The 17,076-nt window shown below is 38.4% G+C and overlaps 1 protein-coding gene across 39 annotated transcripts in view; it reads left to right on the forward strand.

Moving 5' to 3' along the window:
- Positions 1 to 17,076, forward strand: part of ABI3BP (ABI family member 3 binding protein) — a 280,524-nt gene that overhangs the window by 207,907 nt on the left and 55,541 nt on the right. For 34 of the 39 annotated variants that reach the window (XR_014263069.1, XR_014263070.1, XR_014263071.1 and 31 more), the window contains 5 exons: positions 146 to 223; positions 4,479 to 4,544; positions 6,440 to 6,514; positions 14,314 to 14,391; positions 16,222 to 16,326. Coding sequence is in view for 35 of the 39 variants with exons in the window: in XM_082460250.1 (XP_082316376.1) it covers positions 146 to 223; positions 4,479 to 4,544; positions 6,440 to 6,514; positions 14,314 to 14,391; positions 16,222 to 16,326 (402 nt within the window). In the remaining 4 variants the exon portion in view is untranslated. The remainder of the gene's footprint in view (positions 1 to 145; positions 224 to 4,478; positions 4,545 to 6,439; positions 6,515 to 14,313; positions 14,392 to 16,221; positions 16,327 to 17,076) is intronic. The other 5 variants (XM_082460258.1, XM_082460260.1, XM_082460280.1 and 2 more) reach the window with 2 other exon arrangements.

A 17,076-nucleotide genomic window follows, 5' to 3' on the forward strand; every position in this document is an offset into this window, starting at 1 on the left:
TGGTTATTGGGCATAGTTATTAATGCAATTTACCCTTTTATCACCGTACGGGTTAGAAAAGAGTAGGGTTTTTCTTTTTTTTTTTTTTTGACCCATTCATAATGATAATCATTTAAAGCCATCCATCTTACTGTGTTTCCCCCAGCAGAAACAGACCAATCCACCCAAGAACTCTTCACAACTAAGTTTCCACGAACAACTGAATTGGCAAAGACAACTCAGGGTAATGCTATTTCCCCACCTCTGGATAGTAACTTTTCCTTCTTTTTTAAGCAGGAAGAAAATTTTCTTTTAAGAATGTAATTTTTCATCACAGTGAGTTAAGTTTTTTCATTTCATAAGTACAAGACATCAGCCAAATAGGAATATTTGTATGAATACCAGTTGAATGTAGGAAAGACAGTTTCTTTAGTTAGAGCTGTGCTTTTGAATGTATGGCTGACTGCTTCATGCTGATGACTAAGAAAGAGAGCTCCCATTTTTTTTCCTTGCTTGACCTTCTTTTGCCTCATTTTCCACATCTGATAAATAAGAATCTTTATTACCTTCCTCCTTCTCCTTCCTCCTCCTCCTTTCTCTCTCTCTTTTTCTCCCTCTGTCCCATATCCCAAACTTGATGAATGTGTTGGTATTGTGGCCTGAGAAAGGAAACTAGTAACAAGAACAATCAATTTTTAATGATGAACTAATATTAAAACATCCAAGAAGCTTTGTTCTGGGGTCTCCTTATATTTTTTCCTTCTACTTTTTGGGAAGTTAACTCACCTGCACAGAGCTGTCTCTCACATCTTCATGCTCTCGGTAGTCTTTCCTTTTTATATCTTTCTGTCCTACTTGGACTGTAACCAGTTGCAGATTTCTAGTATTTTCGTGTTTTTTTTTTCTTTTTTTCCCCTTAATCACCCTCTTTTGCCCATGTCTACCTCTAGCATATGGGAGAAAGCCCAAAAAGCAAGAGCAAATAATTTTTAAAGAGTTGTAAGACAAATTTATTGTACTCAGTTGTCAGTTATAATTGGGGAGGGAGATCTGTGGAAGAAACAAAGCAATAAGAGGAAATGATAATAAAATAAATCTAATTTTAAGGTATATTTTATAATAAGCGGATCAGTACTTGTTCTAAATAAACATGACTGACAATACTCTCTATGGTACAGGACAGTTCCTGTAAATTTTCTAAATATTTTGAACTTGTTTCATTTAATTTTTATAATGGTTTAAATGTTTATTTTATTATTTACTTTATTACCTTTCTACTTATTAACTTTTATTTATTTAAAAAATATACACAGACGTAAGGAGCCAGTATAATGACAGTCCTCCCATACCCTCATTAATAGCTTCAGCCATTAACAGCAGATGTTCAATCCTATTATGTCCATACCACATCCTGATTTTTATATGTTTATTTTTTAATGTTTCTGCAAACCTCTTTAATGTCTGGCTTGAAAGAAGATAGCTGGATTCTCATAATCAAACACATTGATGTTTTTACAGCAAAACATATAAATATTTACAATAAGCAGGGTAAATACTCTATTCAGCTCAGGTTGTATTGCCAAATGAGAAAAAGATTTCAGCTTTTTAAAGCTTTGTAGATTTCAGAATTGAGGATAAAAATCATAGACCTGTTCTTTTCTTGTTTTTGCTTTTTCTTACTTTAATGGGAGTATCAATATTTTTATCAAATTGCTTCTAGAACATGGTTTTATTAGATGAGTTTCACAGTTGATTGGATGTATATCCAGGATTTGATATCATTCTATGAATTGTCTTAACATATTTATATAATGTACTGTATTTTCATTACTTTCTTATGTTCTGAGGATCCTTAGCTTGAGCCTAACTTGTGCAGCTCTGGGATTCACACTTTTCTAGACTCATGCCAAGACTCTTTAAAGTGGGCTCACCAGAAATGCATTTCCAACCTGGTCCAGGCCAGTAACCCTTCTTGGGAGTATAGGGTCAACTTTAGTAACAGCACACTGTGTGTCCTAGGGTCACCCTCTGACCCAACCCTCATAAACGCATGCCTGAGCTCTATGGACAAGGAGGTCAACCTACTGTATTATTTTTGTTGTGTTGTGTTTTGTTTCTAATAGTAGGCATCAGATGCGCAAGACAGCACACAACAATTTGAGAGATGCTGTAGGGGTGAGATTGTCTCTCTTGGTCTTCATACTCCACCCACGCATGTACCAGGACCTTGTGGCTTTTTGGTCTCCAAGCCCTCAGCAGTGGGGCCCAAGTGCTCCAAAGAAACTTAGTGCCTAAAGCCTACGGCATGAACCTACTAGTAGGATCTCTGGCACATTTTCTCTGTGCCATTCTTGCTTCTTTGTCTGCTGAGATAATTCCCTGCAGCTATAACCTAAACCCTGACCTATTCAAGCTTCTCTCCTTTGCCACTCTCATATCAACCCATGGTAGAAATCCACTTGGCCAGAGGCATTCTGGGGCCATTTTGATTATTTTACTTATTTCAGCCCCCTGATCCTTATGCCACCCAGGGAAGGTTGTACCCTTCTTCCCCTCTCCCTATACTGGGCAAAACAAAGGTCCTTCAAGGTATTTCTCCTATAATCCTTGTTTGTCTATTTTTGATGTTATCTTTGTCAAGTATTTTTAGTGTTCTTTGTAAATGATTTTTATAAAACTCTTTAGATATGAAGCCATCTTTTAAAATTATTTTTATTATTAGTCACCAAAAACTATGTGGAGATGTTATTTACAATGTTACATTTCTCACAATGCACCATTGTCTTTTTTTTTTTTTAATTTAAAATTGAAACCCTCAAGCAGTTTTCTCAAGGCCATGTGTTACCTGGTGATGAGCTATGTGAATAACTCACAGCCCAAACATAATTTATATTTCAGCTCCTTTATAAAAAGTTCTTTCAAGATTTAAGTAAAGACTGTAGAAAAAATAAAACCAAAATTCTGATCCTGTGGCTTTGAAATAATGAATGTAGTGCTGATTATTTCTGTATTCTGCTCTGTTTCTTTTCTAAAGTTTTAAAATTCATATGTGTTCTAGAATGATACTAATAAGAGCCATGATTCTTATATTTCTTTAAGCAAAAGCAATCTAACATTGAAGAAATTAACAAGAAAGCTGAAATATGTTCACCTGACAGGGAATCCTACCACTCTCAAAGAAAATTGAAGAAAAACATTTGCAAATCATCATCACACATTTTAGGGCATGTGAGAATTGATTATTTTTAAATAAATCAGTACCTCTGTTCACTCTAGTTATTACACTTTGAAAGGCCCACATTAAACCTACAGAGAATTTCAGTATGTGTCTGCTGGTTTTGGCCTGAGTATGGCAAAATTCTACTCATCAGTCTTCGCGTTGGAAGTTTATAAATGAGCTACATTATAATCTGTTTTGCAGGTATATTTTTTTTAATGTGGTAGGCAAGGCATTTGCTGATTTATGGTTACATAAATACCCATTCAAGATGTGAACAAAATCACTGAAATGGTATAATCTACTTAACAAAGTTTGCAAGAAAATTTTTTCCAGTCTTAGCTAAAGCATTACCAAGAAACTTGGTGGCAGGAGGCAACGTGGTGTGTCAAGGGTGGCAGAGGAGGGAAGGCAAGGATAGACACATCCCAGGATGGATGCACACTTTAAGAGCTTAGGGAGCAAAAATATTTCAGCTGAGTTTCTCATGAATTTGCCTGCTTACAATAGTCACTAATTTTTTTAATGTATTTGACAACTCTTCATTAATGGTCCTCACTGTGCCAGGCCCTGGATAACAGGAGCAGGAAGTAACAAGGTGGCATGTTGGTCCCAGGGCTGTCTGAGTTCTTGATCTTTGCTCACCCTCTCTTGATGGGCAGGACACCAGAGGTCATTTTCTCTCATCCCTAAAGTTTTAATGGATGGCACTAAGTGAGTATTTATTCACTTCAGCGTTCATGAGCTAAGACATTTAGATACAGACCACATGTTTCTACTCTTTTCTTCTTACATACCTAAAAATATTTTTCTTTCTGCCTTTAATATTATTTGTCTTCTTTGGCAAAATAATGTTTCACAGTGACTTCCTAATTGAGAGATGTGAATGGATGGATGGATGGATGGGTTGATGGACAGATGGACAGACACATGGATAGATGGAGGGGTAGATGGTTGGCTTATATGTTTACCATATTAAGCAATCATGTGGTGAAATAAATGCCCCTGAAAAACATGGACTAAATGATGACTAATCCTTAACACACATTACCAATGACCTACCTCACTTTGACTATGTGCATCTTTAATTTCCAGTCATGAATATTTTCACTTGCTTTATTTTCCTTTAGCATCAATGCTGTAATGCATACCTGGAGATTTAAGAATATTCTTTATACTTCCATGCAAAGTGTACAAGTTGTTGGTCTGTAGAGTACTAAATCTCCGTTTATTGAGCTCAGGAGTGCTGGTTATTAAATGTGAAACGTTTCCTCTGTTTCAGCACCACACAGATTGTATACAACTCCTGTGAAGCCCAGAACACCCGACAAACCACACATCAGACCTGGTAAGTTGTTTCTCTTTCTGATGACCTAAATAATCAGCATATCTGAGAAGATATAAAATGTATTGAGGAATTCCCTGGCGGTCCAGTGGTTAAAACTCCACACTTCCACTGCAGGGGGCATGGGTTCAATCTCTGGTCAGGCAACTAGGATCCCATATGCTGCATGGCACTGCCAAAAAAAAAAAATATTGAAACAGCCAAATATACCAAATGAAGGCTATATATCCTTAAACTGAAATAAATTACATACAAAATTCTGATCCTTGTGGGTAAGTAGAGAGGAAATAATGAATCCATGGAAGTGGCAAGACTTGACTGAGATTTTTAAGGATAATCAGATTTAGAGACCACCACGGAAGCTTAAAAATATAAAAGCATTTTTTAAATAGTATTTTTGCATAAATCACACATACTTTTCCCTCCTTCTTCAGTTTTCCATGGCAGTTATAGAGATAGCATTAGCATTAGCTATGATATATTACATGTTTCAAATGTTATCTTTTAAGAAAAGACCTCTTCCATTATAAAAGGCTCTTGTTCTGGGAGAATATTTTTACTTGATTCTTTCAGATTAAAACAAAATAAAACAAAACACATTTTACAGGTTGTAAACATCAAAGTAAAGTGATAATAAACTGGAAAATACTTTTTTATTTTTGACCACGACATGCGTCTTGCAGGAACTTAGTTCCCTTACCAGGGATCGAATTTGGGCCCCAGCAGTGAAAGTGCTGAGCCCTAACCACTGGACTGCTAGGGAATTCCCAGAAAATACTTTAAATCTACTAAACTCACCAAAGGATTTAGGATCTCCCTCACTGGAGCTTGTTAGTGAAAAGTTAACTTGGGGGTTGATTGGGTCCATATAAATCACTCCTATGCTAACGTACAAGTTGGACCAGAGACTCTGGTGTCTTCTGTCCCTTTTCTCCTCTGTGAGTCTAAGAAGTTTTAAAGTTCTAAATGACAAAAATGGCTTATAAGCTAACATTCCCAGTGAACATCTCTCCAGGCACATGGAAGAAAGAACAAATACATTTTTCTTTGATTTATGGAGGAACCTATATTTTTTGGAATAATCCTCCGACTCCATGTGATTTTTGTATCATGATAACTGTTGAGAATTGAACGTGTGGCTGGTTATATTAAACCTTTCTACAAAATAAGGAAACAGTAACAATAATGGCTAACAGTGACGGTGTGCTAACCATGCATCCTGTGAGGTAAGGCTGAGGAAGCTAAGGCTTAAGAAGGGCTAGGAAGTGGATTCGAACGCAAGCAGTCTGGCTTCAGAACTCACTCTCTTAATCGCAATACACTTAGTGCTTTTCCTTGAAAACTCTGCTTAATGGAAGATAAAACAGCTGACTTCAATGTTTTTGTAATATTATGACTCTCAACAGAGTAGGAGAGAAATTTCAATGGTTTTATCATAGTTCTGTGTTTAACGGTGGACTTGGGCCAAGATTATGAGGGAGCATATGTACCTAGAGACTCCTCCAAAAGGACCACCAACTTATGTGTTAGGAGGCCTTGACAAATAAATACACATCAAGTTTTGGGTTTTCTTTTGGCATATGTAGTCCTGATCTTTCTTCAGTTCCATTTTGGAATGTATCTAGTGCTTATAAATGAAGCCAGCTAGTTCCCACTTAGAAATATAAATTCCCTCTATTTTTTCAAGTCTCAGAGTACATACTCAGGTCTCAAATTCAAGTCTATGATTTTTATACCAGACTTGTGATTTCTATATTCTGAACAATAGTTTTTGGTAAGTCATCATATTTTTATTGCCCAGTTAAATGACTTCCAATTCTCTGGAAACTTTTATTTTCCTTGGCTACAAATTTTCAATTAAAAAATGTCTAAACTATTTATTTCCCACTTTATTGTAGTTCTGAATAGGACAACTACAAGACCTAGTAGACCCAAACCCAGTACAATGCCCAAAGGGAATGGAATGGGAACAGGTAATGATCACAAATTTATTTCCTTTTGATCCTATTAAACTCTAAATGTTTTCATTCAATTTTTATGACTTTGTTGAATGCACATTTCAATTCCTTTTTTACCAGTTTTGTTAGTACAGCCAGTTTTGGAAGTTCATAGAATTGAAACTTGTGATTCATTCCGAAGTCAAACTTTCAACAACAACAACAAAATTTCAAATGTCTCTGAAAAGATTAAAAAATAGTTTTTCACTTTTCTCAGCCTAGTCCACTAAATCAGCTACAGCTACAATATATAGTCTTGATTCTTAAAAATATCCTGAATATGAATTATTGAATTAAAATATCAAAATAGCTGTTTCCCTAATTTCAAAACACTTTCTATATACAGGTTTGGTCTTTGAGACTGTTATCAGTTCGTTTTCCAGTTTATAATTTCACAAGTACCATTGAAATTTTTTTAAAACACTCAGATCTGTTAGCCACCTGGAATATGACATTTAAATGAGAAGAGCAGTTAGCAAATGATCACCCTGGTTACAAGCATATCAGTGTTTCCAGATCATTCAGTTTGATTCAATGACATTGCCCTAATCCAGTCTGGTCTATGGGACATCATACAGATAAATAGGACAATGATCTGATAAAAGTTCAAACACTCAACTCACCAAGTAGATAAATGGTGGTTATTAAATGCCTTAATATGGGATTGCATTGTTCCCTTGAAATATTTTTTAAATAGTGCAAATCTTGTGCCTGCTTATGTAAAAAAGCATAAAAATTACAGTTTATTTAATATGTATATATAAAATCAACCCATAATTATTCCCTAATGAGAAAGAGATGTGAATACTACCTGAAGGCATGTATTCAGTCTAAAAACGATTTAGATTTTTTTTTAAGTATGTGTTCTTGTACTCGGTTATTACAATATCTGAAGTTCTAGGAATTCACTTCCCTTCAATTAATGAGGCAGATAGTATAAATTCCTGACTCATGAAAAGCAAGAAAGCATTCCAATATTTATTTATGCTCAGCTGCTCCTTTTATTTTTCCCAAGTGGGATTAGGCAGTTCATAGTGTCTCAGATTGACGTAAACAGTCTGGCTCTAAACAGAGCCACCTTCTTAATATTCAGAATAATTCCCTGGAGTTTGCCTAAGTAAAAATAGAAGAAAGTATTTATGTCAACAAAACAAAGAACAAGTAGCTATGATCAAACTTGAAAGCCATTAACCTTCAGTATAATCATGCATTGATTCTCAGAAGGAAAATTCTGTCTTTTGGAGGGAAAACAGCATTATTATATTTTAGTTTATCAGCAATATAAATATTTTTTCCAGAGCCACTTGTAATACAAACTGACATCTGTTACCCTCTTGTGTAGATAAAGTCAACTTTGTAATAACTCACCTAACTTAGCTTTTAAAGGATGATCTCTTACCAGGACTTCTTCAGTTTAATTAGTTGGTTGCTAGTAGAAATAGATTGATGGACTACTGAGCCCGCACGCCACAACTACTAAAGCCTGCACACCTAGAGCCCATGCTCTGCAAAAAGAGAAGCCACCATCACAATGAGAAGCCCACGCACCACACTGCAGAGTAGCCCCTGCTTGCGGTGACTAGAGAAAGCCTACACACAGCAATGAAGACCCAAGGCAGCCAAAAATTAATTAATTAATTAATTAATTTTAAAAAAATGAGCAGACAGGATATTAACAAGAATAGAGATCTAAACAGCACCATCAACCAAATAGACTCACACAATTATGGTGAAATGATGTGGGGCAAAGGTACAAAGGCAGTTCAACAGAGAAATGAAAGTGTTTTCAACAGATGGTACTGGAAAAACTGGATATCTGTATGCAAAAACACTAAACAAAACAAAAACCAACCAAACAAACAAAGAAAAAAACAACTCCTCTACCTAAACAAAAAGGAACTCAAAGTGGATCATAGATCTAAATGTAAAATGTGGGGCTTCCCTGGTGGTGCAGTGGTTAAGAATCCACCTGCCAACGCAGCAGACATGAGTTCAAGCCCTGGTCCAGGAAGATCCCACATACCGCAGAGCAACTAAGCCCGTGCGCCACAACTACTGAGCCTGCACTCTAGAGCATGCGAGCCACAACTACTGAGCCCATGTGACACAGCTACTGAAGCCCGCATGCCTAGAGCCTGTGCTCCACAACAAGAGAAGCCACCTCAATGAGAAGTCCACACATCACAATGAAGAGTAGCCCCCGCTCGCAGCAACTAGAGAAAACACACGCGCAGCAATGAAGACCCAACACAGCCAAAAATAAATAAATAAGTAAAATTTATTTTAAAAAAAGAAAAGAAATAGGTTGATAGGCACAGGTAAACAAAGCTGAGCTCATTGTTTCCCCTTTCCTTGCTCCACTACCATCCCCAATCAAAATGTGTTGCACATGTTCTATGTTCTGATGTCTGTCTATTGGGATCCCCCTTCAGGGAAGGACTTGCTGCCTACCTGAAGGGAATGAAGTCAACAGACAGTATCCCACTGTCATATCCTTCAGGGTCAGCCTCAGCTGAGAGAGCCTTGATTGGACATATGGGTGGTACATCTCCTTGTCTACCACAACATATAACAACCAAATGATATTTACCTCAGGAATGCAAGATTGGCTTAACATTCAAACAAATTAGTGTAATTTACCACATTAACAGAGCAAAGGAAAACATCATATGATCATCTCAATAAATAAAAAAAAATCAACCATTAGACAAAATTCAAAAACCATTCATGATGGAAACTCTCTGAAAACTAGGAATAGAAGGAATTTTCCTCACTCTGATAAAGGGCATCTGTGAAAAACCTACAGCTACCATCCTATTTCACAGTGAAAGTTTAAATGTTTTTCTTCTAACATCAAGAACATAAGCAAGGATTCCTACTTTTACCCCTTCCGTTGAAAATAGGAGTGGAGTGTTAAGCCAGTGCAATAAGGCAAGAAAAGAAGTAATGGTATAAAAATCGCAAATTACAGATGCCATTGTGTAGCATATTATGAAAGAAAAATTTAACAGCTCTTGAAGTATTTGCCTGGGAAATAGTGTCTTGAGAAATTGTTGAGAAAAAGAATGCTTTTAAATCTGTTCTCTTCAGGTTGTAGACTTACATGAGTCCACCTTACTTAGACTGTGCATAGTTTTGATCTAACTTGTTTATAGAAATGCAGATATTCACATCAAGTTTCTTTTCTTTCTTCTCTGACCCAGTCCTACTATCTCATTCATACTCACTTCTAACCTCTATTGAGTCTTAATGAGACACCATTTTTGTGTTAACTGATTCCTTATCCGACTTTGACATTTCACCCATAATACGTATGTTTCTTATCCATCTCACATATATTTTCCTATAGTCTTTCTTGCTGAAGTTTTCAGCACAGATATTTTACATATAAAAAAATCAGTTGATAAAAGGATGTGTTTAGGATTTATAGGACATATTCTTCATGGTCTTAGGCCACTTAATGTTGTGGCTTTGGAACACTAAAAAAGAAAGATTCTGAGGCCTCAAAACTATGGCCCTTGATTCTTTGGGCCTCTATACAATTCTTGCAATGATTCCATAAACCCCAGGAATCTTTAAATTATCTTGAGCCAAGTTTCTTAATTTATAACATCATTATAGATATTTACCCTGCTTTATGTTTATTTCACATGCATATGTATAAATATTTCTCCACCTTAAAGTTAGAAAGTAGCCTTCAGAGAATGAAATTTTAGGTAGGTCATTTTTCCAGCAGTCTGCTTTTTCAGGGTTTCCAGAGATGTGTCTCAGCTTAATTGATATGTTCTACATGTTATAACCAACTTGATATCTGACTCCAGAGATGCAACAGCATGCCCTAGACCAAGGGGATTGCACAAAGTACAATCCCACAGACCAAACCCAGCTCACTGCCTTTTTTTTTGTAAATTAAGTTCTATAGAAACATGGCTTGCTTTCACAATGCAGTGGCAGAATTGAATAGTTGTGACAGAGACAGTATGGCCCACAGAGCTGAAAATATTTACTGTCTAACCCTTGACAGAAAAAATTTGCCCATTCTGTGCTAGACAATCTCTCCAACTTTCTCCCTATGGAAGGAAGCTGCTGAGTTGTGCAACGATTCTTTCATTCCACTGACATTTATTGAAAGCCCATTATGTGCCAGGCAAAATGTAGTTTGCAAACCACCTTGGCACATGTGGTTTGGCAGATATGTTAGATACCTGAACCCCAAACTCCTTTCTCTACTCCGTCTTCTCCTAATGAGGAATCCACACTTCACTGACCCCACACGGAGTGTGCCTGACGACCAGAACCTAGACCCCTCCAAGGTGAGGAATGTGTCTGTCTGAGCTGTGGCGAAATCTTTCAGTCTGCTGGCTCCTCAGCCCTGACTTTTTAGCCAGGCGCTAAGATTTGGAGACAAGGGTGAGGGAACCAGTCATCCATAAATACCACTCCTTTTGGTCACAGGGACTAGTCTCTGATGCATTTGGAAATTGATTCCCAGTTTACTGTGTTTGTTTGCAAAGTTTCTGTTGCCATGGTGAAAAATACCCAAATCCTTACTTCATTCTTGACAATAAATTGCTAAAGAGTGAACTATGTAAATCCAGATATTTTTGGAGAAGTCCCATATGGCAATGGGTGTTCACACTGAAGCTGAAGTCTTGGTTCTTCCAGAGCCAGCTCTGCCCTTTAGAAAATAGTAGATTAATCCTGCCTGAGGGAAAAAGAATTCAGGTCGCAGCCTGGGCCAGACTGGCTGATTGCCAATTCCTGAGGATTCTTTCTCTGCAGTAGCTCTTATTGGCTTCTCCTTTGCCCTCCCATTGCCTCTCTGCTACCTTTGGCATTTATTTGCTCTCCTCATTTCAGGGCCACAGAAGTTCACTGGTCTCCAGGTCCCGTGCTCATACTACTCCTGGCTGACATGCAAACCACAGCTAGGTGGAACCAAGGCCAGAACTGGAGTTCAGTCTCCTGTCCCCAGTTCAATGCTCTTTCCCTGCGTCCCACAGCTGCCTTCTGCTGGGTTCTTACCAACATTCTCATCCACTACTGACTTTTCTCTGTTTCTAAAGGCTGGACAAAGTCCAGTTTAGCAGCTGACATGCTATTGATTTGGGTACTTAACCTATAAGAATCGTAACAGTATGATGCTTCCATCTCTGCCTATACAGAAAGTGACAGAAAATGGCTCATTTCTGCTGATTTCTCCCATAACTGGAAAAGAGGCCAGGGATGTTTACATGTTTGATCTTATTCATAAAGTAATCCTGCAGACTTTTGTATTCTCTCCTAGATCTCCATTTCACCAGCCTGTGACTTGTTGGATTTGCATGTGCCTGGTTGGGAAACCATGTCATCCTTGTATTTCTGAGCCCCACACACCAGTGGCATGGGTGAATGACACATGCTTGCCAGCCATGGCTGTTTAGCCCTTACCCAGTGGTGGCACTTCAAACCACCCAAAAGAAAAAGTATAGGACTTGAGGGCTAAAGTCAGAGTCATTGTGAAGAGTAAGAGAAGCATTAAAAAACAAAATTCAACCAAGTAAATTTGAAGATTTAATTGGCTTTATTCAACAATTTATGAATCAGGAAGCATCCCATCTAGCACCCAGAAGGGCACTCTGAAGGGTTGTACAAAATGGAAGGGTTTTTTTATAGGAAGAAGGGTGGGGCAAGGAAACTATTAGCAATAGAAAAGAAAATACTATTTTTAGGCCAGGACAACTTCTTTTTGGGTAGGAGGGAATTGCATGGGTTTTATGTAGATTGCCTCTTCTTCCTCTGGGGGATGAAGGGTGTGGTGCTGACCAGAGAATTCCAGACTGGTTGATTGAGATTACATTTCTGGGGAAGGTCAAAACTGCAGTGAAGTCAGGTTTTAAGTCTAGGCTTGGTATCATGGGCTTTAGCACAGGTGATGCCATTTTGGGCCTGTGGTTTTCTCTTTAACAGAGAGAAGAAGATGACAGGAAAAAGCACTCTGTACTATCCCAATTATAGCTTAAGAGATGGGCTTAAGCTGGGCACACATGGGTGTGAATGCCTCCGCTTCAGCTGTGAGTCTTTGGGCAAGTGCTTACTCTCCCCTTGCCTTGGGTTTCCTCATCTGTGAGACCCGGGTGGTATCTCCCACCCAGAAGAGTTGTATGGATCAAATCACATCATGAATATGTAAGGTGCTTGTGCAGTACTGGATCAAAATACTTTGTTTTTTTTAAGGGTGGAAAGATTTGGAGAAAGGCTATGAAGAAGGATCTACTGAAGGCACACATAGCCTACTAAGCTTCTAGAGGATATAATACAGTTTTACCCTCGAAAAATAGTGGTAAATCAGATCTCAGCAAGCCAGGTTATCCCAGAGACACAAATGAAAGCACTTTGCATTCCCTTAAGCCATGGACAGAGTAACCACCAGAATGAGTCATTTCCCACTGCCATTACCACTAAGAGGAGGGCACAGGAAGAAGACTAATGAGCTATTTGTTCTCACAATGCCTGTGGGATGAGCAACAAAATAGTCAGTGACCACAGAAACATTTTTTTCCTACCACAAATAAACAGCAGTTGATTCATGGCTACATACAAACATTCACCTTGATTTTATATGTTATCTCTTATTCAAATAGCAGAGGGTGTGGGATTGTAATATTAGGTTTCATAAATTAATGTTAATCATAATTATTATTATATCTGTTAATAATACTAATAAGTTAATATTATGCTGATTAATGCCCACTATAGTTATAATAATTACATAAATTAATGTCAAAATATCAGCTTCTGTTGTATACTTAATATATCTGCCTACACATTAAATGAGACTGGGTGTATAATGTCCCTACAGAGTCCTGGAACTCAAAACAGGGCTGTTCTTGTGCTTGTCCTTGTTAATATACTAACTAGTATATTAATTCAATGTTTATTCTTATTTTTTAATCGGTGAATTATAGTCAGGTCCTCAGAGTATGGATTTTCTTTTTAGGTTGAGCCATTATATCTAAGATAATATTTACTTTTGAGATTCGAAAAAACGTCTGTTCCTATTATTTCTTGATGAAGACTGCCGGCCACATCAGGGAAGATTATTTTATAATGTAAAAGAATAATAATTTTTAAAAGGCAGGACAAAAACTAAATTGGTTCCCTCTACCCTTAGGATTGCTACCCAAAACCCTAGCACCAGATTGTGTTTGAGGGACTTCAGAGATAAAATAGCGCGCAAAGTAATTTTCAGGTCAGTTTCTTCCAAACAGCAATTTGGAATTCTAGGCGTGCCCAGGCCTAATTTACAAATCTCAAAAGCACAGATCCAGTCTGTGGCCTAACCAGCCTTCTAGCCAAGAACTCTCAAAAAATATTTTTAAAGTCAATTCATTAAGTACAAACCCAAACACACTGGAATTTGAAGGGTTTTCATTGGGGTAGAGGAGTTGGAGAAAATTTTTTTAAAAACCACAAAATTTGCCCATGAATATTGGCAAAAAAAAAAAAAAAATAGCCAATCACTGTAGATGAACTACTCCTGGCAAAACAATATCACCCAGGCAGGCAGTGCGGGGTGGGCATCGTAGAAAATTAAGGCAAAACCACGTTCTGCAATCAAACACTAACTCTTCAGAGAAAAAATCACAACTAATGAATGCAGTAGGGCTTTAAGTGTTTTTTCCTATACGCAGATGGGAGAAGCCAATCAAACTGTCTGAGCACAAAAAGTTTGTGTGAAGAATATTTACCACATTTTTGCTATCTATTTATTCTGTCATCCTCTCTGCTCACAGGGGTCAAGCAAGCACCACTGCCATCCGGTGCTGATAGAAATGTGTCAGTGGACTCTTCTCACTCCACAAAAAAACCAGGTAAGGAATAAAATGCTGACTCCCTCACTCAGCTCTGCTCCGAAACTTGTAACTGCAAGTGACATGTGCTGCAGCAAAAAAAAAGTAACATCCTCACCGTCCCCAAAGCACCAGAACCATGCTAACAGTACCGGGGTATTGCTAGATAAACATATCAAAATATTATCTTCGGGAAAATAAAAAGTGCTTTATGCACAAATTGAATGTTAATAAGAACCTGTAACGAGGCACTGATTTAATAATTACTTTAGATAATGTTCTAAGGGGCCACAGTGGACAAATGCTGAAGCGTAACGGTAGATTCTAGCTTTCATCCTATACAAGTTTTGTTCTTGTGTAATTTATTATAATATCCTTTTGCCTGAAATGATTTATGTTTCTAATTTGAGGCTGTGCTCTATATAATAGGCCAAAATTATGAAGCAATAATATCTTTGCATTGAATAAGAACTCTGTGCTTTTAAAAGGATGCTGTGAAATCTACTCTGATGTATTAATGTCTGGGTTAGAGATCTATATTCTATCGTCACCACTCCCTCTCCCTCCCGCCCTGCAGTACATGCACACACACATGCACACACCTGCACAATTCCTAATGTCCCAGGAAGTACTTAAAGCCACAGGGCATTTTCCTGGATTGTCAATTTTACTTGAAGATTTTTTTATATACTTTTTTTTTTTTGATTAATTTATTTATTTTTGTCTGTGTTGAGTCTTCGTTTCTGTGCGAGGGCTTTCTCTAGTTGCGGCGAGCGGGGGCCACTCTTCATCGCGGTGCGCAGGCCTCTCACTATCGCGGCCTCTCTTGTTGCGGAGCACAGGCTCCAGACGCGCAGGCTCAGTAGTTGTGGCTCATGGGCCTAGTTGCTCCGCGGCATGTGGGATCTTCCCAGACCAGGGCTCGAACCCGTGTCCCCTGCATTGGCAGGCAGGTTCTCAACCACTGCGCCACCCGGGAAGCCCCTACTTGAAGATTTTTAAACCAACATATTATGCAAAGAAAGAGATGAATTTTTAAGCTATAACACAAGACTTAAAAGAAAATTTGGGTTAAGGTGGGCTGCTCCAGGTACCTCGAGCCTCGTCCGCCTTTGTGCACATTATAAAAAGGTGTCTCTTCCCTTTGCCCTTCAGGCAAACCATTTAGAAAAACGTTCCTTTCCTCTGGGCTGGCAGCCTTGCACCAGGGCTCATGGGTGGGTGAGAGAGCAGAGTGGATGTGCAACTTTGCCTCTCACTTACAGCTCCCTGGCCAGGTGCCCTTGTGTGGTGACTCTGCTCTCCATGGCCACAGGCTTATTGCTTCTGCCATCAGGGCTATTTTGTTGTAATCTTTTGAGAAGTTCTGAAAGTGCTTGTTTAATTATAATTAAATAATAGAGTTGGAGGATGGGGTGGAACACCTACTAAAGGAGAAATTATATGCTTTACCAACTCAAAGCTAAAATGGTGTAAGAATTGTAGCCTGCAAATCAAAGGTAATTGGAGATAATGAGACGCAGTAATGCTACTGTTGAGTCTATATAGGAAACTAAAGATGATAAGTTCTATACATCTATGTTCTACTTTTCCTTTCAAAGGGCAGATACACTGCTATATTTTCATCTATAATTAGAGAATATTTTCCTCATACACAAACGTGCTTCATTATCCCTGGGTACGTTACGAGCACTAATTTAGAAGAATATCAGAAAGTATTGCAGGCACTTTTCTATAGAATCTATTCTCTCTCATCCAACTGCTACTTGTCAAACATGATATTTTTTTTAAATCCGTGATTTTTATGGAGTGAATCCTTATGACCACTTTATCTGTAATATAATCTCCTAGCTACAATCCCAGGCATTCTTCGCCCACCCTTGCCACCTAGACCCACGCCCCCACGAAGAAAGCCTTTACCACCAAATAATGTCACCGGAAAGCCAGGAAGCGCAGGTACGTCAATCACATACCTTCCTTCTCCCTCCTTGATTTCACTGGCCAAACGCAAGCCCTTCTTGGTGTGATAGCTCAAGCAATGGACGAGCCCTTGGTGTGTGTGACGTGTGCCTGTTTTGGCCCCAAAGACCAGACTGTAAATTATAGTTCTGAGGACTTGTATCCTGATTCTGGGTGGGTGGGCTGAAAGCAACCATCCGTGTCCATCTCGGCCAGTTTGCTTCTTAGATGCTGTGTGCTTGGTGCTGAGACAGAAGCTATCACAGGTTCTTCAAAAAGTGGATTATTTTGGATGAGATGTTTTGTGCTGCCAACCCACCAGGTGTAATGGAAAATGTCATCCACTCATCATCCTGTCTCTTGAGATAGAATCCTTTACATCTAATTGATAGCTCCCCTGTCCCCCAGCCTTCATGCTGACCCCAGTATTACGGTGCAAGGGGAAAGATTGGGAACTGGAATACTCAGGGTGACTGAGCAGGTCTAGCCTGTGCAGCAAGGCAGGAATATAATTTAGAAGTCAAGCTGCCTCTCAGCTTGCTCACATGCCTCTATCCTAGGGTATGTGTTGTCTTCTTCCCATAGAATGACCACTCCGAGTCACCTGGGATACTTGTACTTCATCCTTGTCTTGAAGAAGCCTTCTCTAGCTGCCCAAAACAGACCTAGCATTGCCTCTCTGTTCTACTTTTCCTTGAAACATACCTCTGTTAGAGCAAACCACTGTTTTATACCTATTTGTTTGTG

Source organism: Balaenoptera physalus (assembly GCF_965194825.1).
Source record: "Balaenoptera physalus genome assembly, chromosome: 4".
Lineage (NCBI taxonomy): Eukaryota > Metazoa > Chordata > Mammalia > Artiodactyla > Balaenopteridae > Balaenoptera > Balaenoptera physalus.